Here is a 24,239-nt window from a genome sequence, read left to right on the forward strand (position 1 = left end):
TTTGAACCTTAATAACTTTTTTCTACTACACGGATTGCCAATCTTTTTTTTCATACGTTTATTTGACACGGCATTTGCAAAAGCTTTTTACGCCAGTTTTTTTTTTACATAGCACGTTACAAAAATCCTTAAGACTAATTTTAACTATACTAGTAATTTGTCTAAAACTAACACTGAAATCACTTTATTGTTTGCTTTTTTCCTTACATTGTTGTATTTCTTAATGATCTAGTATTTTCGGGTGTATTTATTTACTTTTTTTTCTGTTATTGTCTAAATTTAAAAACTGAATATTCTGGGACACTTTAATTGGTGAATGATTAGCCTTGGATGAGAGTATGAGAAGATGAATTTAATTAAATTTTGACAGACGCTGTTTTTAGAAAATGATAGATAAGTTCCATGTATAGAGGATCGCGATACGCCAGGATGTCTCTAACAGGAACATGGATTGGTCTTCCTCGGACTTGTAAAGAATCTACTAATTGTGATCTGGCTTCACGATATTCAGTGCAGGACCAAACAACATGCTTAATGTCATGGTAACCCTCTCCACAAGCACAATAATTACCCTCAGCGAGCCCAATACGACGGAGTTGCGCATCTATAGTATAATGATTGGACATGAGCCTAGACATCACACGGATGAAGTCCCGACTTACATCCAATCCTTTGAACCACGCCTTCGTTAATACTTTAGGGATAATTGAGTGTAGCCATCGTTCCATATCTTCATTGTCCCAAGATGTTTGCCAACTAGCAAGTGTCCTCTGTCGAGAAGCGCTATAAAATTCATTGTAAGCGATGGGTCTTTCATATATTTCACCATCTAGTGCACCAATCTTGGCTAAATTATCAGCTTTCTTATTGCCCGCAATAGAGCAATGGGCGGGGAGCCACACTAGGGTAAATTTATAACATTTTCTTGTAAGGTTACTCAGAGATTCTCGTATCTTCCCCAAAAGGAATGGATCGTGATTATCAATCCTCTTTGAGCGTAGAGCTGCTATTGTGCTGAGACTATCAGTGAGGATAAAGTAATGGTTCGGGGGTAAAGTATTAATTATTTGCAAACTATAGTGAACTGCTGCTAGTTCCGCTATATAAACAGAGGCGGGTTCTGCAAGTTTGAGAGAAATTGAAAATTTTTTGTTGAAAATACCGAAACCAGTGGCCCCACTGATTCGTGACCCATCAGTGTAAAACATTTTAAGGCAGTCTATTTTAGAGATCTCCCACGAGCGTAGATGATCCGGAATTCCACGAATCTCTGCTTGCATGGACGTGTCGAAGAATAAAGTGGATTCAGGAGTATCTAGTATATTGACGTATGTGGGAACATACCTAGCAGGCGTTATTTCTTGTGACATGTGATTGAAATACACTGTCATGAATCTGGTTTGGGGTTGAAGCTCGACAAGTCTTTCAAAATTTTCAATTACCAGTGGGTTCATAACCTCACATCGAATAAGTAAACGAGAGGAGAGATCCCATAATCGGTCTTTTAAAGGACGAACTCCCGCTAGTTCTTCAAGACTCATCGTATGGGTCGACTGCATGCAACCTAAGGCAATTCGTAAACAACGATACTGTACCCGTTCCAGTTTAATAATGTGAGTGTTCTCAGCTGAACGGAAACAGATGCACCCATATTCCATTACTGAAAGTATTGTTGTTTGATACAATCTTATCATGTCACTTGGATGAGAACCCCACCATGATCCAGTTATTGTTCGCAGAAAATTTATCCTTTGTTGGCATTTCGTTATTAGATACCTAATGTGGCCTCCCCATGTGCCTTTAGAATCGAACCAAATTCCAAGGTATTTAAAAGTCACGATTTGGGCTATCGTTCTACCAACCAACTGAAGCTGAAGCTGAGCTGGATCACGCTTCCTTGAGAAAACGACCAAATCTGTTTTCTCCGTAGAGCGATGTCCAACTTTAAAGCCCAAATTGATAAATTATCCAAGCTATCTTGCAATGGTTGTTGTAGATTTATAGCTTTTGGTCCAGTGGCAGAAACCACCCCATCATCTGCAAGTTGTCTTAGAGTGCATGGGCTGACAATACAATTATCAATGTCATTCACGTAAAAATTATAGAGAAGGGGGCTTAGACAAGAACCTTGTGGGAGGCCCATGTAACTTATTCTGAGTGTCGCCAAATCGCCATATGAAAAATGCATGTGCTTTTCTGACAATAAATTGTATAAATAATTATTTAATATCGGTGAAAGACCACATTGATGTAGCTTCTCCGAGAGAACATCAATGGAGACTGAGTCGAATGCTCCTTTTATGTTTAAGAACGCAGACGCCATTTGTTCTTTTTTTGCGTAAGCGAGTTGGATTTCTGACGAAAGTAGCGCCAGGCAATCATTCGTTCCCTTTCCTCTCCGAAAACCAAACTGGGTATCTGAGAGCAAGCCGTTCGCCTCAACCCAATTGTCGAGACGTCGCAGGAAAATTTTTTTCCAACAATTTCCTGATGCAGGATAGCATTGCAATCGGTCGATACGAGTTATGGTCGGAGGCTGGTTTTCCCGGTTTTGGAATGGCGATAACTCTCACTTGTATCCAGTCACGCGGGACAATATTCTGCTCAAGAAACTTGTTGAATAAATTCAACAAGCGTCTTTTTGCTAGGTCAGGCAGATTCTTCACCAAGTTGAATTTAATTCTGTCTAGTCCCGGAGCATTATTGTTGCATGAGAGGAGTGCAATTGAAAATTCCATCATTGTCAAAGGCGAATCTATGAAATCGTTACTTGTGGGAGCATCACGAATGATTTTCTGCGCAGGAGCAGAATCTGGACAAATTTTCTTGGCAAAATTAAATATCCAACGATTCGAAAAATCTTCGCTTTCATTAGTCACGTTTCGATTCCTCATTCTTCTGGCTGTGTTCCAAAGAGTACTCATTGATGTTTCTCTTGACAAGCCATCAACGAAGCGTCTCCAATAACTAGACTTTTTGGCACGACGTATACTGTCAAATTTGTTTTGCAAAACAAAATAATTTTCAAAGTTCTCACGTATACCCCTTTTCTGTTTCATAATTTCTTTGTAGGTAACTTTTTTAGCTTCATATGCATCAGAGCACTCTTTGTCCCACCAAGGATTAGGGGGCCGTCTATTTATTGTCGTTCCAGGATTGCATTTCGATTGGGCTTGTTCTGCTGCTTTAATAATTAAACCCGCTAGGAATTCACATTCTTCGGTACGGGGTAGTTCTTCTGTCGAAGCAAGAGAAATGGAAATTAATGTTTCGTATGTTTTCCAATTCATATTTCGTGTCATAAGGAACATTGATTGAATTCGTAAGGCCTAATTCACTGTTAATTGAAACAACGATTGGCAAATGATCGCTACCGTGAGGATCAGGTACAACCTTCCACGTGCAATCTAACCGAAGTGATGTCGAGCACAGAGATAGATCTAATGCACTTGGACGTGCAGGAGGTCTGGGGATGCGTGTTGTTTCGCCAGTATTTAAAACTGTCATATTAAATTCGTCACAAACATTGTATATCAAAGAGGATCGATTATCATTGTAGAGGGAACCCCACAATACTCCGTGCGAGTTGAAGTCTCCCAGTATCAGACGCGGAGCAGCCATGGATTCCACTACCTCAAAAATTTGACGTTGTCCAATTTGAACTTTGGGAGGTATATATATATAGAAGCGATAGACATGTCTTTGCCTTTAATATTCGTTTGGACTGCTACAGCCAGAATGCCAGCAATCATGGGGATGGTAATTCTATAGAAAGAATAGCACTTTTTAATTCCTAGAAGCACTCCTCCATACGGGGTGTCTCGGTCTAGGCGAATAATGTTGAAATCATTTAAGTTGAAATTAATGTTTGAGGAAAGCCATGTTTTACATAGAACAAAAGCATCGCATGTTAAATTATGCAGTAAAATTTTTAAGGAATCAATTTTTGGTATGATACTTCTGCAATTCCACTGTAAAACAGTGATGGAGTCTTTCACCTTAGGAGTAGAATTAACCATTGAAAGATATAATTGTTGCAAGGATGGGCCATTGAGCAATCAGCTGCTCTAAAAGTGTTCTAATTGTTGGGAGGAAAGCTGAAATTATACTCTTTAGTGGTTCAGAAATATTGAATGCTTTAAAAATCCAATCAACAATTTCAGAAAATTTCAATAATCCTACCCCCGACTGAGGCTCAGAGGAAGTCGAAATTTTATTATTTCCAGTAATGGTGTTCTGTTTGGATTGTACGTTCTCAAAACCGGGTGGAATTTATTTCGGTTTTGAATCGGAATTTTTCGGTTTTGGGCGCAGTTTATCTATTGGTGGAGAAATTTTAAGGCCCTTTCTTGGCAGCTTGGGAAAAGAAGACTGTTTTCTTTTTCTGGAATTTCCGGGTAAAACAAATGATGTACCTTCGCACGCTCCGTCAGAGTCAGACTGTTCCGAAAATAGAGATGTGTAAGTGTTTTCTAAGAAGATGGGTTTAGGGGTAGCATTTTTCAATATTTCTGCATAGGAGCGCTTAGACCTCTCCTTCAAGGATCGTTTAATTTTATCCTCGCGCAATTTATAAATGGGGCATGCAGGGGGCTCATGCGAGTTTTCTCCGCACATTAAACATTTTTCTGAATTTTCATTGCATGTATCCTCTTGATGAGAACCCATTCATTACACGAGGGATAAAAAGGCGAACAGGGAGACGAATCTTACCGATAATGACATAGTTGGGCAGCGCAGACCCAGCAAAAGTCATTCGAAACGAGTCAGACAGTCGATAAACTTTTTTATCTCCTTCGTGTGATACTGAATGCACGGTGTTCCTAAAACCGTTATTAACAAAAAAAATGACCATAAATGTGTCATACGGCATTCGAACGATACAGTATCTAAGCATCTTCTCAGTGAATTTCAAAATGATCTTTCGAGGGATTCGAGAGAAATTGCAATTTGAAGTTTTATGACACGTTTCATAAGGCTACCAGCAAACACCCACGGGTTTGGTCCTATCTCTACAAACAAAACATTTTTTGTCTACTTATTTAGGACATGGCATTCGAAAGATATAGTAATCAAGTATATCTCCTGCAAGTTTGAAAATATTTCATTAACGGAATCGAAATTTATAACGGTTTGGATGTGGTATGCGGTCATAGATGGGTTTTCTACCAGACTTCAAGCGTGAATCCAGGTTTGTCCATTGACTACTTAAATCGTTTATACGTGCCGCGGTTTTTAAAGGAAAACCTTACCATTTAATTACATAAATATAATGTACAAAAGGTGTTATTTATATGGTACACTGAAGAAATATGAAAATAGGGTTGTCTACCAAACGTTAAATATAATGTGTAAATTAAAAAAATGGATAAAAGTCGGAATGTTTACTTCAAAAGGCCATATTTCAATGGTTTGTTGACCGATTCTAATTATTTTTTCATTATTGAACAAGTACGTTTCATCGTTAATTTTCATTAAGAAGAATATAAAATAGAGTTGCCTACTTCAAACAATAGACAACATAATTATCCTCAATTATATGTATTATCACTATTTATTGAATATCTTTGTATTCAAAACCTATACAGTAGTTGAATGCAACGAACGCAAACTACAAATGATGGAAAAATAAAAATATCAATTTAAAAAATTTGAAGGTATTTGCTGATTCAGATCAATTTATGTTATAATACGGTTTTTGTTGGAAATTTTGTACAATCGCTGGTTGGGTTAACAGATGTTAAAACTGGTCAAAGGGGATGTTATTAGTACAAGTTCATCTGCTCATATCTCTAACTATTGTCAGTTTTATTGTCGAATTGAACTTATCATGAGAATTTGACATTCAGATGTTTATACAGCAATTGCAATCAACGAGAATATAAAAAAGGACAGGCAGCTATTTTGAAAACAAAAATATTTACTAAATAATGATAATACATATAGTTGAGATCAACTATATCGCCTATTTATTGATGTAGATGACTCTGTTTTATATTCTTCTTAATGTAAATTAACAATGAAACGTTTACCTGTTCAATAATGAAAAAATAATTAGAATCGGTCAACAACAACCATTGAGATATGGCCTTTTGAAGTAAACATTCCAACTTTTATTCATTTTTTTAGTTTTCACATTATATTTAACGTTTGGTAGACAACCCTATTTTCATATTTTTTTCAGTGACCATGTAAATAACACCTTTTGTACATTATATTTATGTAATTAAATGGTAAGATTTTCATTTCAAAACCGCGACACGTATAAACGATCTAAATAGTCAATGGACAAACATGGATTCACGCTTGAAGTCTGGTAGAAAACCCATCTATGTCCGCATACCACATCCAAACCGTTATAAATTTCGATTCCGTCAATGAAATATTTTCAAACTTGCAGGAGATATACTTGATTACTATACCTTTCGAATGCCATGTACTAAATAAAAAGACAAAAAAAAATTTGTTTGTAGAGATAGGACCAAACCCGTGGGTGTTTGCTGGTAGCCTTATGAAACGTGTCATAAAACTTCAAATTGCAATTTCTCTCGAATCTCTCGATGGATCATTTTGAAATTCACTGAGAAGATACTTGGATACTGTATCTTTCGAATGCCGTATGAAAAATTTATGGTAATTGCCCGACGACACCAATACAATATATTTTTACTGTGTGTACAGGCACGATCACTGTCGATTTCTGCCACCGCGGTAGGCAAATTCGTCTACCCGCGGTTTGCTGTCAAAACACCACTTGTCGAGGATGCCGTTGACCACGCCTCCGACGTATCAACTGTCGACTCACACTTAACAAACTGGTCTCTCTCTTTCACAAAAACGCATACAGCGTCTCGCACTCCGTCACTCTCTCGAGAACAAAACCTTCCACCTGGAGGCACAACCGTCTCGGCCGGTTGCAAAAACTGTTATGATTGCCAATCTTGTTTCATAAATCGGAAGGAAAACGTTCAACGCTTGCTACCGATACGTTGTTTGCTATATAAAATTTGTTTAAATAGTTCAAAAACTACTTTAATGAGAATCAACATTAATGATAAAACCTATAAATAGGGGTGTCGCTGCTTTTCTCTAAGCCAGACGTGTGTAAGACGCAGTCCATAACAGACGTGCGTGGTCGTGAGAAGCTGCATCGGACGACCAATCAAATCGGCTACCCCCGCAGAGAAGAAGAAAAACGTTGGTGGAGGTGGTGGCGGTGAGAAGGCTAAAAATCCAAAGGCTAAGAAACGCAGTCACTGAAAAGGCGGTACTAACTACCACTAAAAATGCCACCAAAACATCGAAGGCTGCAGCGAACAAGCCAAAGAAGGCCGCCAAACCTGCCAAGAAATTTTCACGAAGAAGATAAGTAAATTCACGCGTCTCTAATGTTGCCAACAGTCCTTTTCAGGACTAACAAAATACTTGTAAAGAATTAGTGGTGCTTCTTTTCCGTTAGCGCTGTTAATTGTAGATGGATTTGTGTCATAGTTGTATGCAAACCATCCTTAGGATGAATATATAACGGAAAAAGAATTTTGTTGGGAAGTTCCTTTTATTAATTTGTATAATTAAAAATAATTATATAAGAAAATATTTTTCAAATTAATCTACAAACCCGAAGGTTTTTGCAAATCCTTCCAAGAAAATCAGTGAATGTGGTAACTCTGCCACTAAGCGAAAGCTACACCAAAACGAATGATGAAAATATTTTCATTTATCGCACAAAAGGATGGCCTTCCACCTGCATTGAAACGTCAACCAATAGAACGCCTTGATGCAAAGCGTGCTCATTCGGTGTGAGCTGCGAAAGGGGAAAGATCGTATGTATGTACGCAGTAAAAACAATCGTCGGCTAGGTTTGAATTGTTTCAAAAGATTCTCGTCTTGTATCAACATAGTTATCTACAAACCGTCCTTATTAGGACGAGCGCAAAATGGAAAAAGAATTTAATTAGAAAGTTTCTTTTATTAACTGGTATTAAGTTTGCGCTTGTTAATTTTGTACTTTTACCAGTGAAACATAAGAAAATATTTTTCAAATTAATCTATAAACCCGAAGGTTTTTGCAAATCCTTCCAAGAAAATCATTGTATGTGGCAATTCTGTCACTAAGCGAATGCTACACCAAAACGAATGATGAAATTATTTTCATTTATCGCACAAAAGGATGACCTTCCATGTGCATTGAAGAGTTTATAAATAGGAACGCCTTGTTGCAAAGCATGCTCATTCGGTGTGAGCTGCGAAAGGGAAAAGATCGTATGTATGAACGCAGTAGAAACAATCGTCGGCAAGGTTTGAATTGTTTCAACAGATTCTCGTCTTGTATCAACATAGTTATCTAAAAACCGTCCTTATTAGCACGAATGCAAAATGGAAAAAGAATTTAATTAGAAAGTTTCTTTTATTAACTAGTATTAAGTTTGCGCTTAATAATTCTGTACTTTTACCAGTGAATAATAAAAAAATAATTTTCAAATTAATCTACAAACCCGAAGGTTTTTGCAAATCCTTCCAAGAAAATCATTGAATGTAGCAATTCTGCCACTAAGCGAATGCTACACCAAAACGAATGATGAAAATATTTTCATTTATTGCACAAAAGAATGGCCTTCCATCTGCATTGAACAGTCAATAAATAGAAACGCCTTGATGCAAAGCGTGCTCATTCGGTGTGAGCTGCAAAAGGGGAAAGATCGTATGTATGTACGCAGTAGAAACAAATCGTCAAGGTTTGAATCGTTTCAAAAGATTCTCGTCTTGTATCACCATACTTATCTACAATCAGTCCTTATTAGGACGAATGCAAAATGGCAAAAGGATTTAATTAGAAAGTTTAGAAATATTTTTCTGATCTACAAACCTGAAGATTTATGCAAATCCTTCCAAGAAAATCAGTGAATGTGGCAACTCTGCCACTAAGCGAAAGCTACACCAAAACGAATGATGAAAATATTTTCATTTATCGCACAAAAGCAGGGCCTTTCATATGCATCGCAAAGTTTATAAATAGGAACGCCTTGATGCAAAGCGTGTTCATTCGGTGTGAGCTGCGAAAGGGGAATGATCATATGTGTGTACGCAGTAAAAACAATCGTCGGCAAGGTTTGAATTGTTTCAAAAGATTCTCGTCTTGTATCAACATAGTTATATACAAACCGTCGTTATTAGGACGAATGCAAAATGGAAAAAGAATTTAATTAGAAAGTTTCTTTTGTTAACTAGTATTAAGTTTGCGCTTGTTAATTCTGTACTTTTACCAGTGAATCATAAGAAAATGTTTTTTCTAATCTACAAATCCGAAGGTTTTTGCAAATGCTTCCAAGAAAATCATTGAATGTGGCAACTCTGCCACTAAGCGAAAGCTACACTAAAACGAATGATGAAAATATTTTCATTTATCGCACTAAAGGAGGGCCTTTCATCTGCATCGAAAAGTTTATAAATAGGAACGCCTTAATGCAAAGCGTGCTCATTCGGTGTGAGCTGCGAAAGGGGAATGGTCATATGTGTGTACGCAGTAAAAACAATCGTCGACAAGGTTTGAATTTTTTAAAAAGATTCTCGTCTTGTATCAACATAGTTATCTACAATCCGTCCTTATTAGGACGAATGAAAAATGGAAAAGATGGGTTGGTAATGTATATGATAAAACAGGGGTGTCGTGACCACACTTCGAAGTTATTTCAAATCTTGCAAAGCATAAATTGACATAATTTCAATGATTGTTCCTATATGAATGAAATGACAAATTTTCAGGTCAACGCGGCAATAACTTTGCAATTTATAGAACAATTTTATATTTTTAATTATCATTATCATATCTCTTCCAATCAACTTAACCCTCTGCTGCTAACCCCGTGCTTGTGCAGGGTTACGGAGAGTCATTGTAAAATGTCCAATACACGATTTTATGTTATTACCACCACTAAAACACTTCAGAACACTCCCACCTGTCATACATGTACATTATCTGCTTGTTGAACTCATTATATGAAATTATTGACCTGTATTCAATGCGTGCGGAGAACTCGGTAATAAAATTGTTTTACTGAATAGATTAACGAACGGGATCCCCAGGAAAATTTCGCTGAGCCCGGTGAATCGAACTTAATGCGTAAATTTTAGCCATTTGAAAGAGATACAAGCAGAATTTTAAGAATATGATAATCGCGGTTATGTCCCGGACATTCCCGCCCCTAGTTTTTCGCTAAGCATGATTCATTTCTGTACGCTAGGAAAAAGATTCCGATGATTGATGAATGTTTCGAGGGATTTAAACATTGATATTTCAAAGCAAGAAAATAAGAAATTTGTTCATTTCATGAATGAATGTCTCAACGAGCTTAGAATCCACTGCATCCCCTATCAACGCAGACGCCAACAAAGGTTCTTTTCAGAACCACCATAATTATTATAAAGAATAACTTGAAACATTCCCACATATTTCATTGAGTATCATTCGATTTGAATTACAAGTCAAACGAGTAGTCACGACACTCCGGTTATGTCCTAGACATTACCCTCCCATCTTTTACAATGAAGAATACATTTACGTACTAGTCCAGTACACGTGCTATTTGTAGATGCCAATCTACCACGCGGAGTGTACTGGGGGTGTGTCGGGCTCGAATGGTGACGCAGCCATTAATACTGACTAAACTCCATTGGGCTCCGCCATCATTCCCCCAGGGACTACCTCTCGGTATTACTTCTGGGGGGATGGCTGTACTTGATGTACTCATACACTCTCGCTCACATGAACGCGTCCTGTATGAGGCTTACTTGGGTGCTCTTTCTGTCGCATTTTGATTCACTCTTTAACACTCCACATGATGCTGACTTTTGTGTTAATGAATCCCTGAGCAACATGGAAGGATAGCCTCTGAGCCACCAAAACGCTCATGGGAAGCCGGATGCGCGGTCATAGATGTGACCATAAAGCACTGCACACACTGTCAAGTGCAACGGTGAGACGGTAGGTGTACAGTTAATGCACATAGGTTGCAGAAATAGGTTGTTGAGACAGCCCGATTGCACACTGATAAATAACAAAAAATAACATCTTGATGAAATTTTCTTTTCGCTAAATATATTATAACGTGTTTTAACTCTGCAACGGCAGTATTAAAGTACGTTCAAATTACTACATGTTTTAATGTAACTCTATCTTGATGACCTTATTCTTGTTGCTAATTATTATAACATGTTTTACCTCCGTAGTGTGAACATAGTATTAGTAATGTTATTAGAAATTACTTATTTGTTTCAGTTCGAACTATTTTAAAGCTCTCCCAAGTAACAATTAAAGTTTTATAGTATGCTACAAGTGCAATCTAAGTTTTATGAGTGGCTATAAAACTATCATAAAACCTCAATTGTTACTAGGGCTCCCCACGAGTTTCATTAGTTGTGGTAAAATAGGCCTTTCAGAACCATTTTTAAAATATTAACCTATTTTCGAAAAAGCCGTGATTGGGAACATTTACCATACCATTGAAATAATCTAAAGAGTTGTTGCTTCGTTGGAAATTAGGTAACAAAAATGTTTGAACTACTGAATTATTCCGAGTTTGGAACAGTCGTGAATGGACAATTGTTTGCTTGTGATTTGACTGATTTCGCATTACAAAATAAACTCGAACCTTCTGTCGAATCGGGTCATCCGCCAACGAAGAAGTCGAAAAAAGATGAAGCTGATGATTCTAGTAAGGATAACAAAATCGATAAACAAAAAATCCGACAAGAGGTGGTGAGCTTAATTAACATGTCACGGCAAAGTGCTAGAGAAAATTGCGATTTCCTGTCCAATACTAGGTAACTATATATCCTTCTTTTTCAACAGTTTACAGAAATTTATTTAATTTTATCATTTCGGACAGGATGGCAAACGTTTGGCACCCCAAGTGTGGCTGCGCTGGATTGAATCGAACAATACCTGGTTGGGAAGGAACAGCTATACTATATCAGGGAGCACTCTTAAAATTCGGTTGCCTATCATTTGTATTTACTATCACAGACTATGATATCAATATGAAGGATTTCGATGACACGGATGCTACATCCGAAGAAGAATAAATTACCCTAATAAACATCGTATGATTTAAGAGCCTAACGAACTGTTCAGGGTATCATCCAAACAATATGTGGTATCGTTGGACTATATGGGTTAAAATTTGTGTACAATATTTTTTTATTAGGGTAACGCAAGCTCATATCGTCGCTGTTGTGCTATCTTATGACAAGCACCATTTTGCACATTTCGAGAAAAACGATTTTTAAAGTTTGAGATTGAATATCTTGAAACTTATAAATGGTATAAACAATTCAAAGAAAACAAATGATGCTTCTATCTATTCTGCATTAATCTTTCAAATATTACGAAAATCGGTTAACTACATTGCGAGTTTTCTTTAAAAACTACAAGGGGCAGCCCTATGGGGTTGCACGAGCTGTAGACGTAGGACTATATTACTTAACGTAAAATATTTATTTTCTTAATACATTTATAGTAATAATAAATCAAACATATTTCTTACGTATGGTTTAATCACAACCAATCAACATCGAATATTACATATTTAACCAAACCTTCTTGGTTATCAGGTCATTTCATTTGTAGTAGGTGATCGAATCCGATTAAACTTATTTAAGAAGATCTGAAGAAAGAAGACAGAAAACTGTGATTGAACTAATATCTGGAACTAAATCTTTATAGAATAAGATTAGCTTGTAAAACCTTTTCGATTGTGTGTGGTAAAAACCCGGACCAGTGAAGAAAAATCAAATTTTAGGCAATATAATCACATTTCACAAGCATTCTAGTTATATTTTGCCGTTATTATAACTTTCCTAAAGTACGCATGCAAATATAGCGAATGCAGTGGTCTTAATCATATACCGAAACTATAAATATATAAGAATCGAAAACAATTTTATATGTGCACAAGATGCGTTTTTAAACGGTTTTTCAAGTGGCAGTGTATTCATTCATAAATAGGCTTTGTAGTATGTACCTATTAGTAGAATCAAAGTATTATAGGCTGAGTGGAAAAGAATCACGTGATGGGGAAATGAATCAATGAATTGATCGTACATAAATAATAAACTTTCGTTGTGCAATTTAGTAACAAATTAGATCTATCTACCTACACATTCGCTTCAAACATTAAACCCAAGCGCACAAAGCAAAATGAATCAACGCTGATAGAGCGAAAGAGACAACTAATACCACGACACTATGTTAACCGTGTTTGCAAATGGAGCTCGCATGTACAAACTATTTTGTGTACGAATAATTATACATAAAAGTGTGCTGGAAACGAGCACAACACAAAAGATAGCATACGGACAAGCTCATTCGCATTCACTGGGTGTAACGGACTTCTAACTCAGCTACACTGACTGTAAAAGCACACAGCGCAGTGATCTGCTTCGCCTGCCGCTCTACAGGCGACTGAGCTGCTTCGGCGAAATCCGTCCGTTTAAATAGTCGATGATGACGTCATTCATAGAAGCGTAGCGCGCTAGGTACACAAATCTGTCGTGCTGGACTAGGGAAACGCTATCTTCTGTGTGTAAATGCGCGATATTTTAACTAGGTTGTTCATTATTTAAATTTTTAATGCCATGAAATATCAAAAATCTTTGGGTTTATCTATTGAAATCTATTCTTAGAAGTATTTCGGGGCGACATGCGCAAAAAAATTGAAAATTTATCGTGAGATGGCTGAATTATATGCGTTTAAAATTGGACCACTTTTCGTTACATACCATTTTTGTAGAATTTGCAACGTGCACCCCTATATCGAAAACAAAGACGTAGTCCTACGTCAAAAATGTAAACAAAAGTCGGTCTCACACGTATCATAAGTGTGCATTGATGACAAAATTTGTATGGCGTGTCATAATCGTGCATGGAAAATATAAACAATCGGTGAGATGCATTTTGAAGGAAATGAGTCAGGGAATCTAGGAAAAATGGTTATTACACATATTGGTTTTACAGTGTTTCCAAATATGCTATATTTCCAGTTTAAAACTTAAATTGCTTTTTTGTCACAATTCTTGCACTTTTGTTTTGAAAATGATTATGCCATTGTGTTTATCAGATAGTTTTACATATAAAAACATCTCATACATAAAGATAATTTGAGCGAATCCCCAGACACAGTCATTTGAAGCAAAAAATTAAAAATTTCTCAGCGCGTTTCTCGCTATATCTCAGTAACCAAGCAGAATATCAAAATTCTGTAAACGCTACTTTGTACAGATTTTTTAGACAAGTATTGTGGCATATCTAACTCAGTTTACCCCAGAATGGCGTTTGTCATAAGATAGCACAACAGCGACGATATAACGATGTAATGTAATGTGGGATGCATAAGTATAGCAAAGAAATACTGTACTCAAAAATACGTTATTTACTGTTCTTTTCTAATTCTACAACAATCCATTTTGATCAATAGTCCTATCCACGATGACGTCATCATTTTCATTTTGACAGTAGCTGCGGGTGGAACTGAGCTCGATGTTTTTCTTCTTGCGTTGTGTTTATTTTTGTATGAAAATTGACTATCGCTATTTTTGTTTATCCAACTGTATTTGGATAGTTGTGATTTTTATTTAAAATGACTCATAACTGTGCAGTAGGCAGTGTTGGGAAATTATCAAAAAATCAAAAATCGGTAACGCATAAAATTACTAGTGATTCTCTTACTCGATATTTATTATCAGCAAAATCACGGATGAGTTTAGCAATACAATGAAAATGTGACATCCATTACGCCTTCTTCGATCTCATCATCGTGATAAGTTTTTCTTTCACACGTACTCATAAAATCATCTAAAGAAAAATCAATCTCACCAATTATCAATGATGTATGATATTGATTATTTTATTATGCGCATAAACTGCTATATCAGTTTCGTCTGCCATTTTGCAGTAGCTGCGATTGAACAACTAGAGCTGAATATAACGGGAGATGCGGGAAGGTAATTAGGGCCCAACACATTTGTTTAGGGGGGAAATGTTCTCGTATGCAGCGAACCAAAATATTAATTTAACGTTATAGTACAAATAGTACATGTCCCTATACTATTTAACATGTTTGAGTGTTAGGATTTTAGTTGACCAACAGCCCAACAGGGCTTACATCGTGATCACCGAAGTCGCCAAAACACTAGAAACCCGGAAACTTCACACGGTTTCTTTGCTTTAGGGAGTTTGAGTGAGTGTAACATCGACTACACCAGTGTAGTGCATTGTCAAAAACGAAAATGCCATTAGTTGTGTCTTCTACTAATAGAGCCTACAAAATATGATGAGAGAGTTTAGCCAGAGACAGATCATCTAACGCTGAGAAAAATTGTTCACGATCTTTTAATAAAATTTCTTCTACTCAAATGTAGCAATCACGTGATGATTTTATTTTGCTTACCGTTGTGTGAACAGTAATGGATGACAACGGCCACATAAAATTGAAAACGAGAATACGAGATCAACATCGTTCTCTGTATATCAAGTTATAAGGATTGTGATGTCAGGTGGTAATAATGAAAACGATTATCGTCGATGATTTTTTTGCGACGGTGATCATTGATTTTTAATTTTTTGATTATGATTATGACAACACTGGCAGTAGGTAACTATAAGTGGACTGAAAAGGCGTTGGGAGGTTGTTTCTTCCGTTTTCCTGCTGTGAAAAGCCTGCTTCCGGTATTGGTTAGTAACGACGAGAAAAATGGAAACGTGTCCTTACATTGGAAGACCAATACATTGCAACGAATATGTACATATGTAGTTTGCATTTTGTTACAGGTGAGTTATATGTGATTAAACCATGAATTTGATCTTTTGTAGTGTTAATTGTATCTGTAGGCAAAGCAGCAAAATTCACGGATATAACACATCGATTGGGTGCACTCACTTAAGCAAAATGATTCTAAGAGTATGCAAACATGAATTAAATCGAGATGTAGAAAGATGTAGTGAATTACATCAAATCCTCAACGACCACTCCGTGTTGTCTTATAGCAAACAGTACATGGCATTTTAGCAGCACAAGAGGTACATCGAGATGTACGAAAATCGCAACTCTCCCCTTAGATTATCAAAAAACTAATTTCGCTCCCGATGCTAATTTCGCAGATTCCCGATGCGCTCAGCTGCACCATGGCGCTTTTCTACTTCATTTAAATGGTCGCATACGAAAATTCTACCAAAAGTATCGCCCGTGTATATTGTCTCGTGTGACCCTAACAAGGGAAATAGAAAAAAGAACAGATTTAGTACCGATTCCATCACCCGCACTTAACTTTTAAAAGTTATGCGTCGGTGAAGAAACCGGCCCACAGTGGGACGGAATAAAAAAAAACCGGACATTGATATTTGCGACGAACCTATTGGTTATGGCACTTTGATGTCTTCGGAAAGGTTTCTTTATTTTTAAGTAGTTTAATATTATTGTTGGAAAATTTTCATTTAAGGGGGTATATAAGCAGATAAAAAAAAATAACTGCAAGTTGTTGCCAAAAATGATAGTCATGTATGGAAAGTTTGTAGACAAAATGATTTTATGAAACTTTGTTGAAGTAGCGAAATACCTATGTGTTAAGCGAAAAAAGTTATTGGGTGAAATTGAAGTACATGTCGGAATACCCCCTTAAAAAGCGTTTTTTTCATTGTAACTTTTTTATTTGATTTTTTACAGTTTCTCGATGTTCTAGAAAGTTGTAGAGGCACACCTTTTTGCGGAATAGGCCAACTCGGTATCTCTTCGTTTTTAGGGCGTATGTCTGTTTTTTGGGCTAACTTTAAGGGGCTACGGGTAATCGGAGTGTTTTTGTGAATTTTTCAGGTAATTTATGCAGAAAACCAGTCCTACAAACGGTGGATTACAAAAAACCGGTAATGTAAAACAATTTTATTTTATTTAGCAGGTAGTTTCGAGAGGATGGACGGGTGTCGACGGCCACCCCACCCCACAGGAATGCACCATAACGGAACTGGTTTTGAAGAAACCAGTGGAAGACAAGAAGGGAAGTCCGGTTGAAGGTAAGTTTCTTGAACAGGATCTAATGGTGAACTTTACATTTTAGGAGCAACCAGACAGTACAGTGTTCCGAATCGGAAAGGTTTTCATCAAAAATCATCCTGGAGGATGACTGGCCAAAAGTTTCGATAAAATAATACACCCCATAAATTTACCAAATAAACCTAAATAATCTGTACTAAAAAATAAACACTTAATAAATAAATAACATGGAAAAATTTAACAAATAAGTATTTCTCGAATAAATAATTACAAATAACGATTAAATAAATAAATTGTATGTATATAAATAACAAAATATGAACATGAAAATATTAATATCGAACAAAAATATACAAAATAACTGCATACTAACAAAATTTAAATATAAGGTGCAGGTAAATTTTCAATATATGTTAGCGTTAGGTACTAATATAGTTATACGACTCGATGTAGTAGCAAAAACACTAACATTATTGACACCGAAAGGGAATTATTTACAAAAATGAACTTGCGGGGGAGGGAGGGTGATTGTGATTAGCCCAACACCCTATTCGTCTTAGTCTCTGTCCCGGGGAAAGGTATACGACTCCTCTCTCGACAGGCAGGCCAACCTGTTCGAACAGTATTCCTCGCGGATTTCCTTAAGAAACTTTGCCTCTTCTTAGTTGATACTGCCAGCTCGATTCACTCGGGTTTGCTCGTCATCGACCTTACACAGGAAGGTCCTCCGAGTCTTGCACGGTCATCATCCAAGCATCCCCAGTCTTGGACTCGCGATGTGTTTCACATTACTGATACTCCTCTTCAACGCCACTTTACCTTAGCCAGCACGGATTTAAGTGCTAACGCAGAAACAAAACTTTCTCTTTGCCCGATTGCTCCAATTTGTTCACAGGGGTCCCTTCTTTGGTAGAAAAGTTAGCCTTTGAGCGAAGCGAAGTGATTCGGTTAACCATTATCGGAGTTTTCGAGGTTTTTTTTCAAGATATCCGCATTCGAGAATGAGCCCCGAAGACGACAAAATTCACTACCGCCGAAAGCAAGAACCCTTCGTCGTCTTGTTGGACAAGACTCGATTATGACAACTGATGGATATCTGTCTTGTTTCCCGAAATCTCGGTCGATCTTCGGCATCTCAAGTAACGTCTTTCGCAGTTCGACGATTTCATCAGCCGACCGTACAGACAACCCTTCGACAGATTCATTGTTGCTTTCCGACGAATTTTTGTTGACCTTTCTCCCAAAACCCTTTTCTTCTACACTGTCTTCACCCATACTTTCTACCGCACTGTTCAAACTATCCTTGACCTCAGATTCCAGCATGACATCCGATTTACCATCCATAACAATACGTGAACAGTTGTCCCGTACCTTAAACTTTGTATAGCCCTCAGACGAAACAGTCTCTAATGCTTCACACCTCACACTACGCTCAACGGTATCCCCACTTCTACTCTGGAATGAATCGACTGTAAGGGGTTCGAATATATCAGAATTCAAAGACAAACGGGCGCCGTCGTACTTCTTTAGAAGGTAATCTACTTCGTCAGCATTCATGTACGCCCAACTTGAGTTCTCGTAGGAATATCGCGATGGACTATCTTGTACCCCATGGTTAGTGTGTTCGTAAGACGGACAGTTGGAAATCCACGCCTCGCTCTCATTGCTATCTCCCCCACAAGTATCGATTGGAAGATTCTCGCTAATGTTCTCTTCTATCATTTCCGCGCAAAATGATTGAGGATGTCCAACCAGCTCAGATCGGTCATAGGCATCACTTCGAGGGATATAGTACTCCTTTTCACTAAAGTCTTGGAAGGGACAGTCTGCATTCAACAACAGGGGATCACTGTGAAACTTGTCTCTTGGCAAACGATTATATATACCAGTCGTCGGTATAGAGGTCAACCTCAGGATGAAACTCAGGGCAACTCGTACCGAACATATCATGTTCCCTACCGTCTCCTCTGCAGACCTGGTAAGCGACTAAGAAAATGAAAGTTCTGATTTCAAGTCCTCCATAGCCTCCATAATCCTGACTCTCTGACTTGTCCAAATCGACCGGGTATGCATTGGGTTGTTCGTGCTTTCTTGAAGCTAACTTTCTACTCTGTTTAACGGGACCCCCCTTTCCATTAGACCTGTTCAAAAGAGTATGAATCTCGTTTTCAAGCTCTCTCTGCATTCTTTCTGTGTAAGAATCGGAGGTTTCCCACCTCGTTACCCTTAGCAGGTAGTGCTTAAGGCGAGAAATTACCCAGTCATCGAATCCTGTATCTAACCTTCTTCCGAAAAAGTCCACTTTCGCCAAAATATAGTCGTACTCATACATGGAGTTTATAGAAGGGTGCTCACGATATTTTTACCATTTTTTTGTTAACCATTTTTGTTAACGACCTATTGAGTTAATTTGTCAACAGTTTTTTCGGCATTTAATTAGCAAGGGACTGGAAGGTGAAGTATATTTTTCAATATTTAGAGCCATAGTACTCAAGGGAGAGCAAGGTGTTGAAAGGAGAAAGTTTAGAAAAGCGTGGAAGGATCATATATGCAAGCTTAGAGCTCACCGGCGACTTAACCCTTTGTCTGCTACCGTAGTGGTCAAGGTCTTTTGGCATTAGAAATGCGAATCACCTGAGTCTACGGCATGTCCGAACAAGCGTAAAGTAACTTGTTACTTCATGCTGTCGGAACCGACAAAAAGTTAAGTCACGGTAAACTTCCACACTAAGCATTTGCGACGTTGAAACTCATTGAATGAGCCAGTTTTGTTTGTTCCCTCACCAATTGCCTGCCTGAGTGATTTTATTTTATCGACTATTGTGACTGTCTCAGCGTGTGTGACAATATGGTCACATGTGTTGCTGATTTGCACGGTGTCGGCAGCTTTCACCCAACGCTGCAACGATGAATCCCCATCACGGTAAGTTCTATTTTTACCATTTTTTTGTTAACCATTTTTGTTAACGACCTATTGAGTTAATTTGTCAACAGTTTTTTCGGCATTTAATTAGCAAGGGACTGGAAGGTGAAGTATATTTTTCAATATTTAGAGCCATAGTACTCAAGGGAGAGCAAGGTGTTGAAAGGAGAAAGTTTAGAAAAGCGTGGAAGGATCATATATGCAAGCTTAGAGCTCACCGGCGACTTAACCCTTTGTCTGCTACCGTAGTGGTCAAGGTCTTTTGGCATTAGAAATGCGAATCACCTGAGTCTACGGCATGTCCGAACAAGCGTAAAGTAACTTGTTACTTCATGCTGTCGGAACCGACAAAAAGTTAAGTCACGGTAAACTTCCACACTAAGCATTTGCGACGTTGAAACTCATTGAATGAGCCAGTTTTGTTTGTTCCCTCACCAATTGCCTGCCTGAGTGATTTTATTTTATCGACTATTGTGACTGTCTCAGCGTGTGTGACAATATGGCCACATGTGTTGCTGATTTGCACGGTGTCGGCAGCTTTCACCCAACGCTGCAACGATGAATCCCCATCACGGTAAGTTCTATTTTTACCATTTTTTTGTTAACCATTTTTGTTAACGACCTATTGAGTTAATTTGTCAACAGTTTTTTCGGCATTTAATTAGCAAGGGACTGGAAGGTGAAGTATATTTTTCAATATTTAGAGCCATAGTACTCAAGGGAGAGCAAGGTGTTGAAAGGAGAAAGTTTAGAAAAGCGTGGAAGGATCATATATGCAAGCTTAGAGCTCACCGGCGACTTAACCCTTTGTCTGCTACCGTAGTGGTCAAGGTCTTTTGGCATTAGAAATGCGAATCACCTGAGTCTACGGCATGTCCGAACAAGCGTAAAGTAACTTGTTACTTCATGCTGTCGGAACCGACAAAAAGTTAAGTCACGGTAAACTTCCACACTAAGCATTTGCGACGTTGAAACTCATTGAATGAGCCAGTTTTGTTTGTTCCCTCACCAATTGCCTGCCTGAGTGATTTTATTTTATCGACTATTGTGACTGTCTCAGCGTGTGTGACAATATGGTCACATGTGTTGCTGATTTGCACGGTGTCGGCAGCTTTCACCCAACGCTGCAACGATGAATCCCCATCACGGTAAGTTCTATTTTTACCATTTTTTTGTTAACCATTTTTGTTAACGACCTATTGAGTTAATTTGTCAACAGTTTTTTCGGCATTTAATTAGCAAGGGACTGGAAGGTGAAGTATATTTTTCAATATTTAGAGCCATAGTACTCAAGGGAGAGCAAGGTGTTGAAAGGAGAAAGTTTAGAAAAGCGTGGAAGGATCATATATGCAAGCTTAGAGCTCACCGGCGACTTAACCCTTTGTCTGCTACCGTAGTGGTCAAGGTCTTTTGGCATTAGAAATGCGAATCACCTGAGTCTACGGCATGTCCGAACAAGCGTAAAGTAACTTGTTACTTCATGCTGTCGGAACCGACAAAAAGTTAAGTCACGGTAAACTTCCACACTAAGCATTTGCGACGTTGAAACTCATTGAATGAGCCAGTTTTGTTTGTTCCCTCACCAATTGCGTGATTTTATTTTATCGACTATTGTGACTGTCTCAGCGTGTGTGACAATATGGTCACATGTGTTGCTGATTTGCACGGTGTCGGCAGCTTTCACCCAACGCTGCAACGATGAATCCCCATCACGGTAAGTTCTATTTTTACCATTTTTTTGTTAACCATTTTTGTTAACGACCTATTGAGTTAATTTGTCAACAGTTTTTTCGGCATTTAATTAGCAAGGGACTGGAAGGTGAAGTATATTTTTCAATATTTAGAGCCATAGTACTCAAGGGAGAGCAAGGTGTTGAAAGGAGAAAGTTTAGAAAAGCGTGGAAGGATCATATATGCAAGCTTAGAGCTCACCGGCGACTTAACCCTTTGTCTGCTACCGTAGTGGTCAAGGTCTTTTGGCATTAGAAATGCGAATCACCTGAGTCTACGGCATGTCCGAACAAGCGTAAAGTAACTTGTTACTTCATGCTGTCGGAACCGACAAAAAGTTAAGTCACGGTAAACTTCCACACTAAGCATTTGCGACGTTGAAACTCATTGAATGAGCCAGTTTTGTTTGTTCCCTCACCAATTGCCTGCCTGAGTGATTTTATTTTATCGACTATTGTGACTGTCTCAGCGTGTGTGACAATATGGTCACATGTGTTGCTGATTTGCACGGTGTCGGCAGCTTTCACCCAACGCTGCAACGATGAATCCCCATCACGGTAAGTTCTATTTTTACCATTTTTTTGTTAACCATTTTTGTTAACGACCTATTGAGTTAATTTGTCAACAGTTTTTTCGGCATTTAATTAGCAAGGGACTGGAAGGTGAAGTATATTTTTCAATATTTAGAGCCATAGTACTCAAGGGAGAGCAAGGTGTTGAAAGGAGAAAGTTTAGAAAAGCGTGGAAGGATCATATATGCAAGCTTAGAGCTCACCGGCGACTTAACCCTTTGTCTGCTACCGTAGTGGTCAAGGTCTTTTGGCATTAGAAATGCGAATCACCTGAGTCTACGGCATGTCCGAACAAGCGTAAAGTAACTTGTTACTTCATGCTGTCGGAACCGACAAAAAGTTAAGTCACGGTAAACTTCCACACTAAGCATTTGCGACGTTGAAACTCATTGAATGAGCCAGTTTTGTTTGTTCCCTCACCAATTGCCTGCCTGAGTGATTTTATTTTATCGACTATTGTGACTGTCTCAGCGTGTGTGACAATATGGTCACATGTGTTGCTGATTTGCACGGTGTCGGCAGCTTTCACCCAACGCTGCAACGATGAATCCCCATCACGGTAAGTTCTATTTTTACCATTTTTTTGTTAACCATTTTTGTTAACGACCTATTGAGTTAATTTGTCAACAGTTTTTTCGGCATTTAATTAGCAAGGGACTGGAAGGTGAAGTATATTTTTCAATATTTAGAGCCATAGTACTCAAGGGAGAGCAAGGTGTTGAAAGGAGAAAGTTTAGAAAAGCGTGGAAGGATCATATATGCAAGCTTAGAGCTCACCGGCGACTTAACCCTTTGTCTGCTACCGTAGTGGTCAAGGTCTTTTGGCATTAGAAATGCGAATCACCTGAGTCTACGGCATGTCCGAACAAGCGTAAAGTAACTTGTTACTTCATGCTGTCGGAACCGACAAAAAGTTAAGTCACGGTAAACTTCCACACTAAGCATTTGCGACGTTGAAACTCATTGAATGAGCCAGTTTTGTTTGTTCCCTCACCAATTGCCTGCCTGAGTGATTTTATTTTATCGACTATTGTGACTGTCTCAGCGTGTGTGACAATATGGTCACATGTGTTGCTGATTTGCACGGTGTCGGCAGCTTTCACCCAACGCTGCAACGATGAATCCCCATCACGGTAAGTTCTATTTTTACCATTTTTTTGTTAACCATTTTTGTTAACGACCTATTGAGTTAATTTGTCAACAGTTTTTTCGGCATTTAATTAGCAAGGGACTGGAAGGTGAAGTATATTTTTCAATATTTAGAGCCATAGTACTCAAGGGAGAGCAAGGTGTTGAAAGGAGAAAGTTTAGAAAAGCGTGGAAGGATCATATATGCAAGCTTAGAGCTCACCGGCGACTTAACCCTTTGTCTGCTACCGTAGTGGTCAAGGTCTTTTGGCATTAGAAATGCGAATCACCTGAGTCTACGGCATGTCCGAACAAGCGTAAAGTAACTTGTTACTTCATGCTGTCGGAACCGACAAAAAGTTAAGTCACGGTAAACTTCCACACTAAGCATTTGCGACGTTGAAACTCATTGAATGAGCCAGTTTTGTTTGTTCCCTCACCAATTGCCTGCCTGAGTGATTTTATTTTATCGACTATTGTGACTGTCTCAGCGTGTGTGACAATATGGTCACATGTGTTGCTGATTTGCACGGTGTCGGCAGCTTTCACCCAACGCTGCAACGATGAATCCCCATCACGGTAAGTTCTATTTTTACCATTTTTTTGTTAACCATTTTTGTTAACGACCTATTGAGTTAATTTGTCAACAGTTTTTTCGGCATTTAATTAGCAAGGGACTGGAAGGTGAAGTATATTTTTCAATATTTAGAGCCATAGTACTCAAGGGAGAGCAAGGTGTTGAAAGGAGAAAGTTTAGAAAAGCGTGGAAGGATCATATATGCAAGCTTAGAGCTCACCGGCGACTTAACCCTTTGTCTGCTACCGTAGTGGTCAAGGTCTTTTGGC

General features: G+C 38.2%; 1 protein-coding gene across 1 annotated transcript in view; it reads left to right on the forward strand.

Moving 5' to 3' along the window:
- The window catches only part of LOC131683266 (PHD finger protein 12), a 170,252-nt gene extending 154,839 nt beyond the window's left edge, over positions 1-15,413 (forward strand). The window contains exons 6-7 of the mRNA XM_058965107.1: positions 11,540-11,820; positions 11,886-15,413. Of these exons, the coding sequence (XP_058821090.1) occupies positions 11,540-11,820; positions 11,886-12,081 (477 nt within the window). The 3' untranslated portion in view covers positions 12,082-15,413. The remainder of the gene's footprint in view (positions 1-11,539; positions 11,821-11,885) is intronic.
- The last annotated feature ends 8,826 nt before the right edge of the window (positions 15,414-24,239 follow it).

The sequence above is a fragment of the Topomyia yanbarensis genome, chromosome 2, assembly GCF_030247195.1.
Source record: "Topomyia yanbarensis strain Yona2022 chromosome 2, ASM3024719v1, whole genome shotgun sequence".
NCBI classification, from domain to species: domain Eukaryota; kingdom Metazoa; phylum Arthropoda; class Insecta; order Diptera; family Culicidae; genus Topomyia; species Topomyia yanbarensis.